This window comes from Telmatherina bonti (genome assembly GCF_933228915.1).
Source record: "Telmatherina bonti genome assembly, chromosome: 19".
Lineage (NCBI taxonomy): Eukaryota > Metazoa > Chordata > Actinopteri > Atheriniformes > Telmatherinidae > Telmatherina > Telmatherina bonti.
The window spans coordinates 22,863,865-22,881,741 of NC_136617.1; the positions used below are offsets into that span (position 1 = coordinate 22,863,865).

General features: G+C 39.4%; 2 protein-coding genes across 2 annotated transcripts in view; both read right to left on the reverse strand.

The window, feature by feature from the left end:
- Positions 1-794: 794 nt before the first annotated feature.
- Positions 795-6,304, reverse strand: fam133b (family with sequence similarity 133 member B). Its single transcript, XM_079258360.1, has 11 exons — positions 6,179-6,304; positions 5,286-5,383; positions 4,118-4,196; positions 3,643-3,744; positions 3,524-3,556; positions 3,279-3,350; positions 2,450-2,548; positions 2,305-2,343; positions 2,122-2,211; positions 1,631-1,681; positions 795-1,441 (listed from the first exon to the last, which is right to left on the reverse strand). Exons 1-11 carry the CDS (start codon positions 6,200-6,202, stop codon positions 1,346-1,348), a joined length of 783 nt encoding a protein of 260 aa, XP_079114486.1. The 5' UTR covers positions 6,203-6,304; the 3' UTR covers positions 795-1,345.
- A 2,970-nt stretch (positions 6,305-9,274) lies between these two features.
- Positions 9,275-17,877, reverse strand: part of cdk6 (cyclin dependent kinase 6) — a 42,010-nt gene continuing 33,407 nt past the window's right edge. Inside the window, exons 5-7 of the mRNA XM_079258527.1 lie at positions 10,446-10,496; positions 9,999-10,134; positions 9,275-9,886 (exon numbers count right to left, since the gene is read on the reverse strand). Of these exons, the coding sequence (XP_079114653.1) occupies positions 9,734-9,886; positions 9,999-10,134; positions 10,446-10,496 (340 nt within the window). The 3' untranslated portion in view covers positions 9,275-9,733. The remainder of the gene's footprint in view (positions 9,887-9,998; positions 10,135-10,445; positions 10,497-17,877) is intronic.

The window sequence follows — 17,877 nt, forward strand, 5'->3', positions numbered from 1 at the left end:
GCTAGTACCACGCAGGAGGTCTTCCATAGCTGTGTTATCGCCCTCAACTTTAGGCTCATGTTGACGACATGCTCCATAACTCCACAGTCTGTCTGGAGGACTTAAGGAGCCTGGAGCTGATGCCATCTGGTCCTGCTGCCTTCCTTGGTCTGATCTGGAGGGGGGTGTGTGTGAATCCATGTGTAATGATGGGCTGATGAGCAGAGGTGTGAATAGGTGCAGGAGTCAGCCACTGTCCAGCTGAGGAGGTGAGAGCAGGCAGCTGGGCAGGAGGAGGGGTGGGTGAATGATCAACTCTCACGTTCTGAGAGAAGTAAGAGTGCTCCTCCTGCACAGGTCCTTAGGCTTCTCCACACCCCTTGGATGTTCTGCTCCTGCAGCTGCTGCTCCACTCTTCTCTTGTGGATGGCCTTACCAATCCTGATCTTCCTCTTGGGGCTCTTCCTCCTTATCCACATCCACTGGCTGCAGCACTCAGCTGATGTTTCGGTGCAGGGCTTGGCCAAGCTCCTTAAGCAGATTGCGGGTGGATGTTGCAGCAAAGCCTCGGTAGGCCACCTCCACAAGGCGGACTGTCATTTTCCAGCCTCGCTGTTCAGTCTTTGCCCTTCAGGGTGGAGATTTCATATTAAAGTGGCTGGTTTGTGTATCAAAGGACCTTAAATGTTAACCCTTACACAGAAAAAAAAGAAAGTTTTAAGTTATGGCTACATAACAGCAACCAAGTTTAAAACAATACTTTATTCATGAAGTCCTAATGTTTATACATTTTACACTGCAGTGTAACATCTCATCTAACAAAAAATTCTCCCTTGAATTCACATTAACTGCATAGCTAACATGTCCTTTTACAAATCCAACTTCAATATGAGGCTGGCGAGACATCGGGTCATCGAGTCTACATGCAAGACGCAGGCAGCAGCATAACAGCCTCGTGTAGCTATGGAAGATGTTGGGCAATAAGTGGAGGGCTAGAACTCCCAGCCAGGCGTATTATAACGTCCAAGATGAGAGACAAATAAAAATAAAAAATATTCCGCTCAGTTCTGTTTTTGAGTTTAACTCAAAAAAAAAAAAAAAAAAAAAAAAAATCTACAAAGAGCATTGTGATACAAAAAAAACCCCAAAAAAACAAAACAAAAAAAAATATACTGGTAGGTGCCACTTGGAGGGATGGTGGCTCCCTCATCTTCACTTCAAATACACAATCCCAGCATTACCAGTCTGTTGGTGTCCTGATTCAAGCGTGATCACCGAAGCTGGAGGAGAAGTTTTTGGTGGTCAAAGGCAAAAATGATACTACTAGTGAACTGTCAGGAGAGTAAGAGCCTTGTAAACGCGGCTGTTAGTCGAGGTCCGAGTCGGACTGAGATGCTGCCTTCTTTTTCTTTTTCCTGCCATGTTTCTTGTGCTTCTTTTTCCTCTTCTTCTTGGACTTATCCTGCAAAAAGAAGTTGCGTTTATTGTATATCAAGCATTTTTCAGCAGTTACATTAACAAAATCTGTTCGAGGACACAGCACAATAAGTTTATACAGATGAACTTGTTTGGAAGATGCATCAATACAACTAGCTGCCAAAAATCTTTGTGCATGTTTTTTTTAAAATGGGATATTAATGAAATGGCTTACTGTGACTTTTTCCTTCTCTTCACTACTTCTCTTTTTCTTCTTCGCTTCCACCTACAGAGTGAAAAGTTTAAATGTTATTGGAAAGAGGGAAGTACTGAATTAAAAACACACCCCAACAGTCAAATATTACAGTTCCTGTTTCACCACAGAGAAGTTTTTACAAGCACTCTATAAAACAATAAATTTTAATCACATGCGCGTATACTGCTTGGCTCACATGATTTCAGAAAACAATGTTTAACAGGAGAATAAAAAGAAGTCTGGAGCCACGAGTTAGAAATAAACTGACAATGTTTTCAGCTCACTTACGGCGGCATCACTGGTGTAAATACTTTGAGACACCTTTTCAGCACCAGTAATGTTCTTTCCCACTGGCTGCTAACTTCCAGATTTTTTTACCACAAATTTACACAGTGAGCAATTAGTTTATAGATTTATAGACCATGCAGCTTAATTCCCATTTATACATAGTCTTAAATAAGCTCACTAACCTCCTCTTCGTCCGAATCAACTGATGACTCTGTTGTTGACTCTCTGTGACTTCGCTCCACCTTTCGTTTTCTTCTGTGCCCCTTTTCATCCTGACACACAAGATTCCCAGCAAATTTTAACCAGTTGGTAGATACATTTTAATTTATAAATCAGATAAAAGGTAATGAGTGGAGCTGAATCACCTTCTCTTTGTCTCCCTCTTCCTTTATTCGTTTTCTTTTCTACATTAAAAGGGGGAAAAAAAAAACACTTTTATTACAGAGTCCTGTTTTTATTGAAGCCCATTGGAATGAAAGAGGGGAGGAGTGTCTTCCTAAAAAGAGAAACCTTGCTGTCAGCATCCGACTCTTCCTCTGAACTGTCAGATGCTCTCCTGGCTGAAGACTTCTTGCGCTTTTTTTTTTTCTTCATACTTTTCTTCTCATCCTGTCAGTGTTGAAAAAAAATATCAAAATTTAAGCAAAAAATAACTAAATTCAAGGGCAAAAGATAATACTAGATGCTGGTTGCAGGACACAGATGTGAGACAATGCATCAGTTTGAGCTAAACAGTCTGATTTTCATGCAGCTTTAAAATATAAACCAGTAAGCTGTAAAATATCAGATTTTCATTGTTCAAGAAAAGTAGTTGATCTTAAACGAGTCAGAGCTGATGGAACATATGGATTATTTCACTTTTCTAGACTTTTTAAAGATGCACAAACCTCTTTTTATTTTAATAAACATGGAGAAAAAGTGATTAATTTCTATTAAAGCTAAAAGTTTAACTTCAAGCCCCAAATGGGTTTTACGTCGTGTGTCCAGTTGCAACAGGTTAATATGTTACTCCTTAATGGAAAACATAAAAAGGTACCGGATTATCTAAATTCATAATACTACGCTTCCACCCCATTAGCCTGGCATGGTACCAAGAATTGTTTGCTTTACTTTAAATTCAGTCCATGTTTATGCTTAGCTTTTTAAAGTACAGTAAACTGGAACAGACTATAAACACCGTGGTGAAAGTCTAATCACAGTGAGTGGGATTACGACTCGAGGCAAAAAGCTGGACAATACAGCTCAATACATTTGTTCTTCATGGTTAGGATGACATGCGCAGGATTTCTCCTCGATGATTAGCGATAGACCTGGATTTTTTTCTCTGGCACTGACTCACCTCGTCTTCTGACTCTGAGGAAGAGCTGCTGGAGGAATCAGAACTCGATGAGGAGGAGGAAGATGAAGAATGCTTGACCAAAACACAGTGAAACCATTTTTCATTAGACTTGATGTGTATATTCTTTGTCGAATTTGACATTCACAGGATTCAATAATGCGATAACTTTTAGTCAGCTTTGCACATGGTGTGTGTGAGTGTGTGTTAGACAGCAGCCCATCAAAGCACTGGAGGTCTCTCCTCACCCTGCTAGATTTCTTCTTCTCTTTCTTCTTTTTCTAAATGCAAGTGCAAACCAAAGGGGAAGCTTCGATGAGTACAATTGAATACAATGATCGTTCAAATCAAATCCTGCATGTCGTACCTCTTTTTTGTCCTTCTTCTCCTCTTTTTCCACGGATTTTTTGTCCCTGTCTTTGTCTCCTAGCAATTTTTCTCTGTTTTTTGCCAGCTCTTTCTTCCACCTCTGAAAACAACAGTAAAACGTTACGTGTGATAAATTGTTTTTTGTTTAGTTTTTTTCCCGCTAAATGTTTCAAACTGTTTGACCAACATTTAATGATTAAATTGGCTAAAACACCTGAAAGATAACTAGGATTGTAAAAATCCCTCCCATGTCTGTGTTTGAGTGTGTTAACATGAACAAAAATAAAAATCACCTTCTTGCTGATGCTAATCAGTTGTGTAAGCTACAGATGATCTCTGCTCTTCTGTCGCGCTCTAATCCAAACTTCAACAGTCAAAACTTTGGAGCAACTCATTTGAAATAAACATTTGATTGCTTCTGTACATTTTGATCTGGTGGAATAATTTTAGAGGTCAACACAATAAGTGAATACCTCATTCATTTTGTCCTCAAAGTCAGCCAGGGCTCGGGAGCCTTTTTTCTTCTTCTCCAGCTGCTCCTTTAGTTCCTCCCTGTTAATGAGGCAAAGATCACACGTTATACAGGAGATAAAGGGAAGCGGTCCAGATATATGTATGAGCAGATTAATAATTGTTGACAGAATGAGGTGGATATTTTCAGTCATTTTGATGAGTTTAAGGGCACATTCACATCAGCTTTTATGATTCGAATCCTTGTGTGTTTGCCTGGGATGTCTACTTCGTTTGGGGAAATGTGAATGCACAAAACAAATTCTGCTTTGGATCAAAGAAGCGGACTTGGCCTGCCTGCAAGCCCTGGTCTCAGTCTACTTTAAGCCAAAAACAGGAATTGAACTATCAAACAAAGTGCATTGTGGGTTCAGTGTGGGTAAACACAGTCAAAACATATGCATGTGGGATAATAGCTGTGCATGGGAGAAATAGGTCCTGGGGAAAAGGTGGAAAAATGTAGTTAAAGTTCTGATAGAAATCTCATCAATCACATTACTGGGATCTGATGTAACGCCATATTTTCTTGTCTCTGGTGGTGAGTGAAAAAGGTCTAATTCGTTTCAGAAGTGCAGCATGAATGCAATCTCGGTCCGGAATAATGTTCACAAAGACTATTTTACTTGCTACAATTTGACCAGAAGCTCTCTGCTGACATAAAGCAAAATAATTCATGCCCTCCCTGTGCCTTTTCCTGGCAGCAGGCAACTTTTTGAACATTACACAGGAGGATCAATAAACGCTAATGCTAAAGCAAAAGGACTCAGCAATAATGCATACAACTTTAATGGGCCTAATGTGTGCATTAGCGTAATATATGAACCAGCCCTAGTTCAAACACATCTATTAAACACCAGAGGAACTCAATTTACTATTAAACGTTAAAATGATAGGACACTGCATAAAAACTGGCTAACTTTCTCTAGGGAACATTCTTTATTTAAAAAAAAAAACCCAGGGTTTTCAGGGTATCGTAGTTACAACTGTGAAATAAAAAACTTCAGTTAAAATAACATTTTAATCAGTATATTTTTATAGCCATCCTATTATTCAAGGATGAGAAATATTTGGTATAGAGTGCTATTGAGAAAAAAATGTTTTCAAATATCAAAAGTGTAGTCCTGTTCTCACCATGTTGGTCGAGGTCTGCTTAAATAATCCTGTATGGTTGGTCCAGAATTCTGCACTGGCCCCCTGGCTCGAGCAGCTGCAATGGGGTTGATGTAGGCCTGAAAGACCACGCATAGACATATTTATGTTTATTTATTTTCATAAATCTTATTGTGTATATTAAAATATAGACAATTTTCATTCACTGTGACCAAAGCATGTAATTCACAGCAGCTTTGCAGTACTAACCTAATGTCCCCAAACAACCATAACATCAAACTGCAGCCCAAGAAAGAAACATCAAGTCTGAATATTATAACAAAGCAAAAGTATTTTTTCTAACATCTATGTTGTGTTTAGTTGTATTTGGGTTACTTAAATGTACTTAATTATAATACAAACGTATCAAACAACAATGCAGCCATACTTGTCTGCAAAAGCAAACATTAGTCATGCTTACAGTAAACAGTAAGTGGTGTGCAGTGAGCTAATGTGACAACGCTCTTTTTAACTCATAGTTGCCAGTCGTCACTAGTTATGTAATATAAACAAAACTGTCGCAGAAAATGTCAATAAACATCCGAAAATCATTGTCCAACACAGATAAAGATGTTTTGACGTAGCGTGAGCATTTTCAGCATAAGATAAATTCACTCCTTTGATGAACGCAGTTAAAAATGCTCAGAATGTAAACCATAAAAAAGACAGATTAAAGCAGATAAACCCATAAAGATGTATGAAAGCAAGACGTTAAATGTTTACCTCGACTTGCCACGCATCAACATAGGCCTTTTATCACAGCAGATGCTCACATATGCTAACCGATGCTAACTGCTAAGCTGCGGGTTTTATGGTCATAAAACATGAACGATTCGTTTTATGCATTTTATTCACTTCAATGTACTATTACTCACCACTCGATTGTCTCTCTTGCCCATATTGAGTAAGTAATGGGAAGAAATATCCACCAGACAGAACAAGCATTAGTATTAAATTGCTAGCATTGAGCTAGCTGCATCACAGTTAATGGAAAAACTGCTTCTGCTGCTTTTCTTCGGTAAGGTAGCAAACTGCTCCACAGTGACACATTACTGCCACCTTCTGGAGACAATTATGTAGACAGTTGAGCTCAATATAATGACTAGCCAAGAACAAATTAAAAATAGAATGGTTTATACCCCAAGTTACTCAAACACATATTGAAATTAAAGAATAGAATAAAAAATGTAAGATTGCCAACCTTATAAGCCAGGAAAATGCATAATCGTATAAATATTGGCACCATCACTCATTCATTGCTTAAATGTAATGAAACCAAATCTGTTTTAATCATGTCTGCTGTTAGTCAAGATTACATTTCACTTGCTTCCCTTCTCTGGCTGCACTTACATTTTAGGATTACAACTTAACTTCTACTCAAACTTTTAAAACAGAATCAGATTTACAGACGAGTCCACGACAAGAACAATAAAAAGCTGCTTTTTATTCAGCTGGTGCAACACAATAATATGACAATGCATCCATACACAAGTATGTCAATCAGAGTGATATGATGGATCAAGCCATGCTGGTTTCAAAATAATTGCACAGCTGTTGAGAGACTGAAATAGTAACAAACTGGTTAAATTATAAAAGCATACAGTGATTGCATTAACTGTAATGAGACTAAAGCAGTCATTTTAATTGTAAACCACTATTTCTAAAGTATTTGTAGCTTTCACTGTGTTTGATGCAGCACTTACACCAAAGGTTGTTGTTAAAAAATAAAAATCCAACAGTGTTTAGTTAAGCGGACAATTACACATGTATTTCTGTTGTGTTTGCCAACACACACAACAGTCTATAGCGGCAGTTAGCTTCAAACAGTAATGACTACAGTAACATATGAGATAAATAGTAATGACGGACAACGGATAAAAGATACCATTATGATAGAGACTGACAGAAAACCTGAAAGAGATGTAATATGGTCATTTAGTAGCCCAGAGATGTGCAAACTGTGCCCGAGAGGTTTGGACGTCCAGAAAACAAAACCTGAGAAGTCAAAGAATGAGTTTGCATGTGTGTGAGTGCTAATAGCACCATCTGTTAAGGAAAGATAAACCAGTGTTAAAATGTTACTGTTCTGCAAGAACTACAACATACAAAAATACATCTCTGCATAACTTGCCTTTTTTTCCTGCTGGTAAAAAAGAAAAAAAAAAGAAAAAAAAAAACTGCAATACAACAGCACATTAATGTAAAATAAAGCAAAACCTGAAAACGAAATAACTGTGCATCATTTCATTATCAAAACTATTGTAAAATTCGTAGCCACGCTGACTCCACGATAACTGAAATCCAATAAATCACCCACTGAACCCACCTGACATCTTCCGAAGACAAAATACTTTCGTCATACAACATTCCACTGACCTTCTACTCTACGTCTATCCACTTTCATGACATATCTATGTGCTGACCTGCACCATATCAAAGGTTTTCTATCGATACAGCTAGCACAATACACTGTACAGTACCAATGCCAAGCCTTTATACATTCCTTACATACACAAACTCTATGAGCATCTACAGAGTTGGTGCGCTAGGTGTAAGATTAATGTATGCCCCAGCATCTTTAAAAAAAAAAAAAAAAAAGAAAAAAGAAAAATAAAGATCAAGTAACAAGTATACAAGACTTGTCAATAAAATTAAAATTAAATACAGATTATTGGTGACAACACTTTGCCAAATGTTTCCATGTTGAATAGTGCTGGTGGGACTCTCCACTTACTGCTGGGGTAAATTTGGTCCTAGGAGGGCTGCAATCCAGCAAGTTTTCCCATGTACATGACTTAAATTAAATGGATCAAACAGCCTATCAGGTTCTGGACAATGACTCAATCAGATTCAGCTGTGTTGGAACAAGGATACAGGAATGCCAGCTGGATTGCAGTCCTCATTGGACCAAAATGAGTATCCCCACTGCAAGCCTGTGCGTTATGGTATCATTCAGAATGTAAATAAATGGATTATGATTAAAAACCCATGTTTACCAAGTAAAACTAATTAAAAGTCTTAAAGTAAATGGCAGGATCATTTCTGAGTTTTTTTTTTCCTCAGCACCGATATCAGCCCATTTTGGTGAATTTTTGAAGTGCAGCAACCATTAGAATCCCGCTACTGGCTGATCTGCAGTTTCTCTTATTATCCAGAAGGTGGCAGCAATAGTACAGGTTAAAACTGGAATGACATGACAAGGACATGGCAGTGAATGGCTGGCTTGTGATTCCTTGTAATGTTTTAGTGAGTTCATAGGTACATGAGCGTGCTTATGTCAGTGGCAGTGAGCACTCACAATGCCGCATGTCTGAATGTGCGTCGCCACATTCCAGCAGCAAGCATAAAGGCAGGTAAGATCCAAGCTGTCTAGCTGGGCTCCTTCGGTCCTCAAGTCATGAAGAGTCTTGCAACACTGGTCATAAAGAGGCTTCAGCTTCTTGGCCTCAACAGTCCATCTGCGTACTCGACTACAAGTCAGTCAGAGATGCAGGCCTCTTTGCATTGTTACATACAATTACCAACATTTCACACCTTAAAAGCAGCAATTACAATCCATCGGTGAATGGAAGGAGGGCAGCTTTTTGTGCATGGTTGAGGAGGATCACTGCTCCTCATACCATCTTTTCAGTCTCTTTTTCTGAGTAATTTCTGGAGCTTTGTACGTTGACCATGAAAACAATTATCCTCTCTTAAGTCCATTAAATGTTTTGAGTTAATGTACAACATGAAACCATGGTAACTTGAGCATTTGGACACTGATTATCAGAAAAAAAAAAAAAAACAATGTCAAAGAGCAAACAGTTCTAAAGCACCGACATGACAGTGCAAACCTTTTCCCTCTGAACTACAACAACCTTTTTACCTGACAAAATCTAGCTGATGAGTCAGGAAATTGTTTCCTTGTTTATAGGAGCTAATACCTGCATAAATAAAGCAAGGGTAGCACCAAACTCACACTTTGAGGCACAAAAATGTAACTGCTGGATTGGAGAAGCCAGAGAGTAAAGTCAATACAACAGGATACCAGAGAAAATACTGTTTATATTGGAAAGAAGACTTTTCCAAGAATGGCAGCAATCAGCAAATGTAACCCCTTTTCAAAAGAAACCAATTAAGTGTGGGAGGAAGGACATGAAAAATGGCTGCTTAGCCATGCACTTTAACAGCTTGACTGAAACTTTTTTTTCCCCAAGTGTTTAAGCGGGCCATAGTCTTCCATCATTTTTTTTTTTCCTGTTTTTGTGCATTTTACATTTTCTTGAAGTTTCTACAGATTTGGCTTCACTTTGAAACATTTTTTTCTGTTCAGTGTCAAAAACGCTCATTGCATTTGGATTCAAAGTTGTAAAATCAACAAAACATAAAGGACACAGAGAATACTTCTTTATAGACATTGTACGGGGATGATTAAAGGTGAAGGAGGACTATCAGGCAGTCCTCTCCTCAATTGTGGGCTTGTTGCTGGGGATCGGCTGGGCTGCATAGATACTTCTGCTGTGACTGTCCACACTTTGAAAGTAGGGATGACTCAGTGCAGCGAAGGCCGATATTCTCCTGGAGGGGTTGAATGCAAGGAATTGCTGCAAGGTGTGATGAGAAAAGGACGAGACAGGTTGATAAGTATTTAGGAAAGATTGGCCAATTCATGCACGAGTCATTTGTGCTGGTTTGTGTGTGAGGATCCCTACTTACCAGTAACAAAGCCCGTCCTTGCTCATCCATGTCTGGAACCAAGTCTTCTATGGGTTTTGGGGGCCGTGGTGTGAAGGCACTTTGTGGAAGGGCCACCTCCTGAGGCCAGTCCTCAGCTGAAGGTACCCCAACAACACTGGAATGACAGGGATCAATCAATGCCCATAATATCGGCAACTAGCACCCTTCACTGCCTCTTGGATTCAAATGAGGTTGTTTTAACAAGTAAAAAGGCAAAGAGAAAAAAAAAAGTTATTATGAGCACATCTCATCCTAAGTCAAGATGCAGGAAATTTGGTTTACTTAAGGGAAAAAAATGGAAAAATGTCTATTTTTCCAACTGACTGATTTCTATGAACAGTTCAGTACCTGGATGCAAAGTTAGTTTTACCCAAATATCTTGCAAAATATCTCAGAGATTACATTAGAAACTAAACTGATACTTACTCAAAGATCTTTCCCAGCTGATCAACATCTGAGCTTCCTCGAAATAGCGGTCTGGAAAAGGAAACATTGAAAACAATTTAGTTTGACTGCATCCATTTCTCCCAGGTTTTAATGCTAACTTTCCCACTGGAAATGAACAGCTCTAATATACAAAGCTTCTGGCTCAAGGCAAAGAGGAATGTGAGAGTCTGATGTGAACGTTTGAAGTTCACATGTTGTCAGGATTGTGGAGCGGTGTTGGTAAGACCACTGAACGGCAGGGAGGGAGCGGGGATGAAAAGAGGGAGGGGTGCAGCAGAGCGGCTGCTGGTGGTTCCTGCGGCTTTGGGCAGTCTTTGGATGCCCGTGGGCGGCCACGGCTTGCCCTGGCACCCGCACAAATTCCAGTAGTCATCAGCCGCACAAGCCTGCCGGTTGCCGCACAGGACAGAAAAAGCCCATTTATCCCTTCTGTGCGCCTGGTTTCGCTCTGAGTGTCGGTGTGTGTAGGAAATTGGTAGGGAAAGGCGTGTGAAAGAAAAGATGGATTATTCTAACAGAAAGAAGTATGAGAATGCAACCTTCCTGTTCAAGTTCCTCTGAAAGGAAACGAGGAGGTGGTGCTTTCAAAACAGAAAACTTTATTCTAACCCTGCAGGTCTGAAGACTTCTGGGGGCGACGCGAGATTAGATTTCAAGGTTAAAAAAAAAAAAAAAAAAAAAAGCCTTTTTGCTACATGTTCTGATGATCCATCTCCTGAAGACATCAATACCATGCAGAAAATCTCTGCATCGGTGTTCTATGCATGTGTGTGTATTTTGTCTCTGGGCCTCATGACAGTTCAAGTGCAACCCACTTAACTTTAGTCAACAGAGGCTGGCTGGCCACCATGTGCTTCCCTGCATTTTCCCACTAGCAGGAAGCGTTGCATAGCTGAACACCCACACTTTCCTACACTCACACTCTCTTATATCAGTCACACAAGGGTGTCTTGCAGATTTTCTTTCTTTTAACAGTTACAGCAATATCTCTGTCACATGCTCCATTTCGGAAGTTGAATAAAGGTGGTCGTTTGTTCCAGTTATTCAGAAGTTGTCTCCTTAACTAATGGATCTCTCAGCATTTCTCTGCATCAATGCTTTAAGCATCTAACTTTTAAAGAATTTCACACCACATATGGCGGGTCTTTCAGGGTAAAGCTTTGAAAGCTAGTTAAGATCAGACCAAACCAGTTTTTGACTGTTGCAATAGAAAAGAAGAGGAAAAAAAAAACAAACACCTAGAGCAAAGTTATCGTGCCAAAACAAGTAGAGCTGATAATTCCAAGAGGTCCATTTTTAAACCTGAAGTGGTGTGTTGGTTGGCTGGAGAGAGAAAACTGGGTGTAATTCAGACAGGACTGTTTGTTGGCATGCATATACTCAACAGCTGGGCACAAGTGCACATTTACACACTGCCTTGCCAATGCACATGTGCAGATGTAGATGTTTCCCAGTCCAGATTTGCATGCACACACACAAACTCCCACACACACAAACAATGAAGTGGTGGCAGTAAAGGACTGACTGTGTTGGGACAGGCAGCTGAGTCACGCTTCCTTTAGTGTCAGTAAAGCTTTGTCCCACATTTTACCAAGACAACCTCTGGAATGTGTGCATGTGTGTGCACATGTTTGCAGAAGTGCACTGTGAGAGCATTTTCTGTGTTTAGATCAGAGTCTGAGTGGACTGCGTGGACGTTCAAAGCTTGGATGTTTTCTACATGCGACTGCACCAGCTTTTTATGTAACGCACGCACGCACACACACACACACACACGCGCGCACACACGCACACACACACACAAAGTGCAGGCAAGCGTGCGCTGTTGAGGATTTATCAATTGAGCTCCGAGCTGTGAGAAAGTCAACACGGATGTGGGGCCTCTCCTAGACCATTAACGCTCCATGTTCAGCCTTTTCGATTGAAGGAATGTCAACAAGCAGATGCTCTCTCTCCCTCTATTCACTTAAACCATGACTCACTCAGACACCATCCCAGCCATGCAGATGCAGACTTGCATAATATTTGCTCAAATTCTTATGTACTCTATTGTCAGTGCAGCAAACGCTCCTTTTTTTTCTTTTTTTTTTTTTTAAACAAAAGGCATGTTTGATAATAGAAGTGAGGAAGATCATTTATGACTCAAACCTTTGAGGTTACTTGAGTCAAAGAAAACATTCCTGGGGAAGATTTTCTGACTTTTAGCATGAGGTGACGGCACAGAGGTTGTAAGTGCAAAGTAGGCTCTGACAGAATACTGCAACTAATGCAAATTTACTATAGTTCATCTATACACTCATATTTAAAGCTCAACATTGCATCTGTAGTTATTATATGGCTTGTAACAACAAAAGATGATCAGCTTTTCCTCATCCAAACAAACCCTAGCAGGAACATCCAGCAAGACAAACGAAGACACTATCAGACCTCTTCACACTATGAGCTTGCTATGAAACCATAAATGTAATGTCCTTCTGAACTGCCAATGAATGCAACTTAAGTGCAAACTAATAAACAATGTTTTCCCATCTTCATCTTTTTCTGCACTTTTCTCTCAATTCATCTTTCTTTATTTCACAGCTGCTCTCAGGTGGCCTTTATTTTCTGACAGGTGGCCTTTTAAAAAGCCATCTTAATCACCTGCAGAGAGACAATGTGTGTGTGTGCTCTGTTCAAGGCAATCAAAGGGCTCTGCCTCACCTTCCACCTTAAGGAAATGTTGGTTAGGTGCCAGATTGTGAAGATGCACACATATACACAAAAACACACACACAGTAAAGCTTTTAACAGCTTATTGTGTCAGGTTGAAAGAAGAAGTGCCCTATCCTCATGCACAGACGTCTCTCTGCAAGATTCACACTGCGCCTGCTTTAGAAGGAACTTTATAAATATGCATTGATGCTGTTAAGAGTTCATGACTTAAGTGAATTAATTAAAAGATGTTTAACCTGTGTGCTATCACTTCCAATATTATAAATTATCCAACACCTTTCAACTTTCCAGAATGATGGCAGAAAGTGCTGCACATCTATGTTATTTATTCCAGTGAGGCCAAATTAAAAAAATGTATTCATTTAAATTCAACTTCATCTGCAATCTGTTGAAATTGTTCAATAGTGCCTCGATCAACGACAAAACTTCACCCAAATAGGAGCAAACACAAACACCTTGGTAAATCTGAACCGTAATTATGAAATGACCACTTCTGCTGCACCTCCTCGTGTTGCGAGTGCCTCAGCAAATGACGTTTAAATAAATGGCAGAGAAAGGATGCAACTGCAAGTTCAGTTGTTTAGACAACTCTCCAGAGCAGTAGGGGGCAGTAGTCTGTTTGTTCAACATGTAAACATGTAAGATGGTGTGGATTAAAAATGTGAACAAAGTAGTGATTCCTTGATATCATGTTACTACTGTTGTGTACATGTGGTCAACAACAGCCTTTGTGTTTGCGTTTTAAGTTGAATCACAGTGCTAAAGAATAAAGCCTGATACATGCCCCGTGAGAAGCGAGGACTTTTTTTTTTTATGTTCTCGAGGACCCCAGAAGAAAATGGTGTCATTTTGTTCTTGTTAGTGTTGTTCAAGGCAGTTCTCAACACACTGGGATGGCAGAACTTTCTTTTCGATTGGTTCCAAGAAGTATTGTGTGATTGGTCAGACATTTGAGGTGGGCGCAGTTAACACAGGAAAGCAAACAGTGGACAGTTGTCGCTTCTGCATTTTTGCTGATGCAGGATAAACAAATTGTTTTAATAAAACATCTGATCAATGTGCTGGGAAAGTCAAAAAGAGTTTGGTATTTAAACACACAGACACAGTCACGTGCACAACCTGCTCTGCTGTGGACAAAGTTTAAAATGAAATATGAAATAACTGGGTTCGTTATGACTTGACCCGACAGATTTCTTGTTCTTGCAGCCTGGAGAAAAAGAACACCGTTCTTGCTTTTTGGAAAGCATGGCTATGTTTAGATTATGTTTTTTTTTTTTTTTTATTACGAATGATATATTCCGATTGGAAAAATTCCAAATAAAAGCATTCTCCCTTGAGTTTACATGAGAATAGTAATTCCAAACTGAGATCTACATGGAAAATAATTTTACCTAATTCCACTTCATATCTGCGTGACGTACTTCCTGCTTCTCATCTTTTTGGCTCCAACATGGAAAACCACATAAGTACCGTTTTCACTTCACTTTCATTACAGTTTCAAAGTAGCAGCTTGACATGAGCCTACTGCTTTACTTTTAAGAGCAGCTGAGGAGAAGGAATATAGCGTACCGGAGACTTGTGTGCCATCGCTAAGGGACAAGTTAACGAACATGTGCACAACGAGCGCAACTAACCTAGAGCGGAACGAACATCTACATGAAAGAGAAATTTGTTTGGATTTGAAATGAGAATAAACCAGCTGCCTCAAAATTAAGTTTATTTCAGAATTGTCATTTTCATCCAGAATTAGGTGTTTACAAAGTTATTTTTCATCTGCTTAAAGTGGATTTAACTTTTATTTGGAATTAAATTAAAACTCGCGCAAAAGTGGAGCTAAAGGCTCATGTTAACATGAGTACAAGCTTGACTGTACTCATTATAAAACAAACAGGTCAAAGCTGGGTTTTAGAAACAAAAAATATTCTACTCATGGTGAAGCAGCTGAGTCTTATGAAGGAACAGAAAAGCAGAACCAATTATGCTACTACACCCAGATTCTCTGAAGCGACAGACCCCTCCATTTAAGAAACTGGGGGATAAAAATGCACGTTTGGTATCTTCATTTCTCGGCATGTCTCACCTGTGCTTTTCATGGAGTTGAAGGATTTTTGAACACGTTTGTTACTGTGGTACTAGCAATTTGGATCTGAAACATCACCATAGATATGTGAGATTGTTTTTGAAGATGACTAGTGAGATCTTTGTCGCAGATTGATGTTGACACTGCTTATGCAGCTGATTGTATGAGATAGGGGAAGACAGAGAGAAAAAAGGATAGTGGACAAAAGAGAAAGGCAAGACAAGGTTAGTTTATTTGTCAAGCACTTTTTATGTACAAGACCATTCAAAGTGCTTAACGCACCAAGTATTCTGGTCCTGAGGAGCTGGTGCCTGCAGGTTATTAGACAGACCCCTTTAAAAAACATCTGACCCAAATGTTAGTCTAATGAAAGTAATAATGGATTTGGGTTCAATATAGAGTGTTCAATACATGCTGACACTCCAAGGAGGCTGCTCTCTTCTAAAACCAGATATAGTTTTTAAGAGGAAAATCAAGAGCAAGAGTGGTCCATCTCTCATGGGATCATGTGACCTGGGGTGCTTTGGTTCTTCATGGCTGAACAAAGTAAGAAGATGAAAATGGTGTCTAAGGAGGCCAGAAATAGAAACCGGTTAATAGATCGCACTAGAAGAAAGACATGAGTCGACCTTGGCAAAGAATTTGTTGGTAGGAGTCTGATAAAAGAATAGTGTGGATGCAAAACCCACTCTGTTTGCCTCAGTATTATTAGATTGGTTAGTTAGCTCTTTGCCAGTTTTGCAAACGTACCAAAATGTGATGAACTTCCATACAATCATTCAGCCAGCGTTTATTTAAACAATGGCAGTAAGTGCCTGATGAGCTGCAGAATGTAGCAGGATACATCTGTGTCTTAATTTTGCCGTTTAGTAGAAGCTACATGCAGCTAGTTGAAGTTAATCAACTACAGATCAAAACTAATGTGACTCCCTAAAGATTTCATGCAAGTTGGGCTGATTTGCATGCAATAAATGCATGTCCTTTAACTCAAGTACATATCAAAGTAGTAAAAGAATGATTAGCAACTGGCCTGGTTTAGTATAATGGTTTTATACACTGTGCAGTAGGAAACAGTGCTACTGTCATGTCCTACGAGCTAAAGGCTCATGTTAACATTTTCCTAACAATAAGTTGACATGAGTTGTGACAAAGGTATTGCTTCATTTGATACTCAAAAGTATAATTTATAATAACGGTTTTGTAGCAGTTTATGCTTTGTGTGAATATTTTACGGTTTAATTTTGTGACAACGTTGTGTAACTAGTGGGAAGTTACAGGTTTTTTTGGGGTTTTTTTTGCCCCATAGAGGCTAAATGTTACACAGTATCCCTTTAAAAACAAAGATGTTGTTCATGAGAGACTATCCACAGTTCACTCATTTCAGTTCAATACAAACAAAGTAAGCTTGAACTCATGAACATCATTCATGCAACATGGATGCAAAAGTAGTGGTTCAAGATAAATTCTGTGTCACATTACGTATTACTGCAAAAAACAGGAAAAAAAACTTGCACTTTTGAAAGCAAGAAGAAACAAAGGAGGAAATTTAAAGTGGAACTATTATGTGCATTTCAGGCTAATTTATTTTTATTTCTGAGACCAGGAGGGCTGGGATTGATTGAGTTATTGTCACAAATCGCTGTATTTACTTCAGACCGACCCTCTCCGTAGGCTGTCAAGATCAGCATGTGGGCAAAACGAGTGGATTGAGACTCTTCCACATTAAGCCCCGCCTCCCGCCACTGCACTACATCGGGAGCGCACACTGCAACTGCTTTCGCCGTCATTGTAACATCTCATGAACAGAAGGATTAGGTTAATATGAACACAATAAAAAAACAAAATACAATGTCCACACATAGCATACAGTCCTACATGTTGGAACCTAAATCAGACCCTGAAATCGAAGTGGAAAACAGCAACCCACAGCAACGAATGCAGCAGGACGTCTCTCTTTGGTAAACTCACCAGCCATCGTTGGAAATAACTTTATCGGTGCCGTTCACATGTCTGATGAGGATTCAACACTGTAACACTGTGGGAAGGTCAGAAAACTTGAAATACCATAATAGCACCCCTTTAAATAAAAATCTTTAATAATGTCTTCAAATTGAACTTTTTCAATGATTAACATAAACTCAAGAATTGTATTAGCAACACCAGGTGTAGCAAACAGTAGTTAGCAGTCAGAACAGCTCTGATACACAACAACATTGTTCTGAAAAATACGGTCTTTTAGGAGTTAATCCAGAGCGATATTTGGTAACTTGAAAGGCCATAGAACAGGACACACAGAGGTTTATGATTTCTGTCTGTCATTAAGCCACCTCCCTATTCATGATGTACCCATTCACCTCAACTTAGCCCAGTGTGACCCTTTGAGCGACGCTCTCCTTCCTACCGAGTAACGGTAAAACATAGTTTTAGTGAGTCTGTGCATGATGGGGTGTGAGGACGGTTGGGGAAGGAAGCAGGTTTGCTCCCCTTGGCACTGAGCCCTACCTCAAAAAGGCAGTTGTTATCTGCTGTGGCATACACAATTACAGACCCACTTGAACTCACATTACTCTTGTTTAAAAGACATTTCTCTACTAATGATGACATTTAAAATGAAAATGA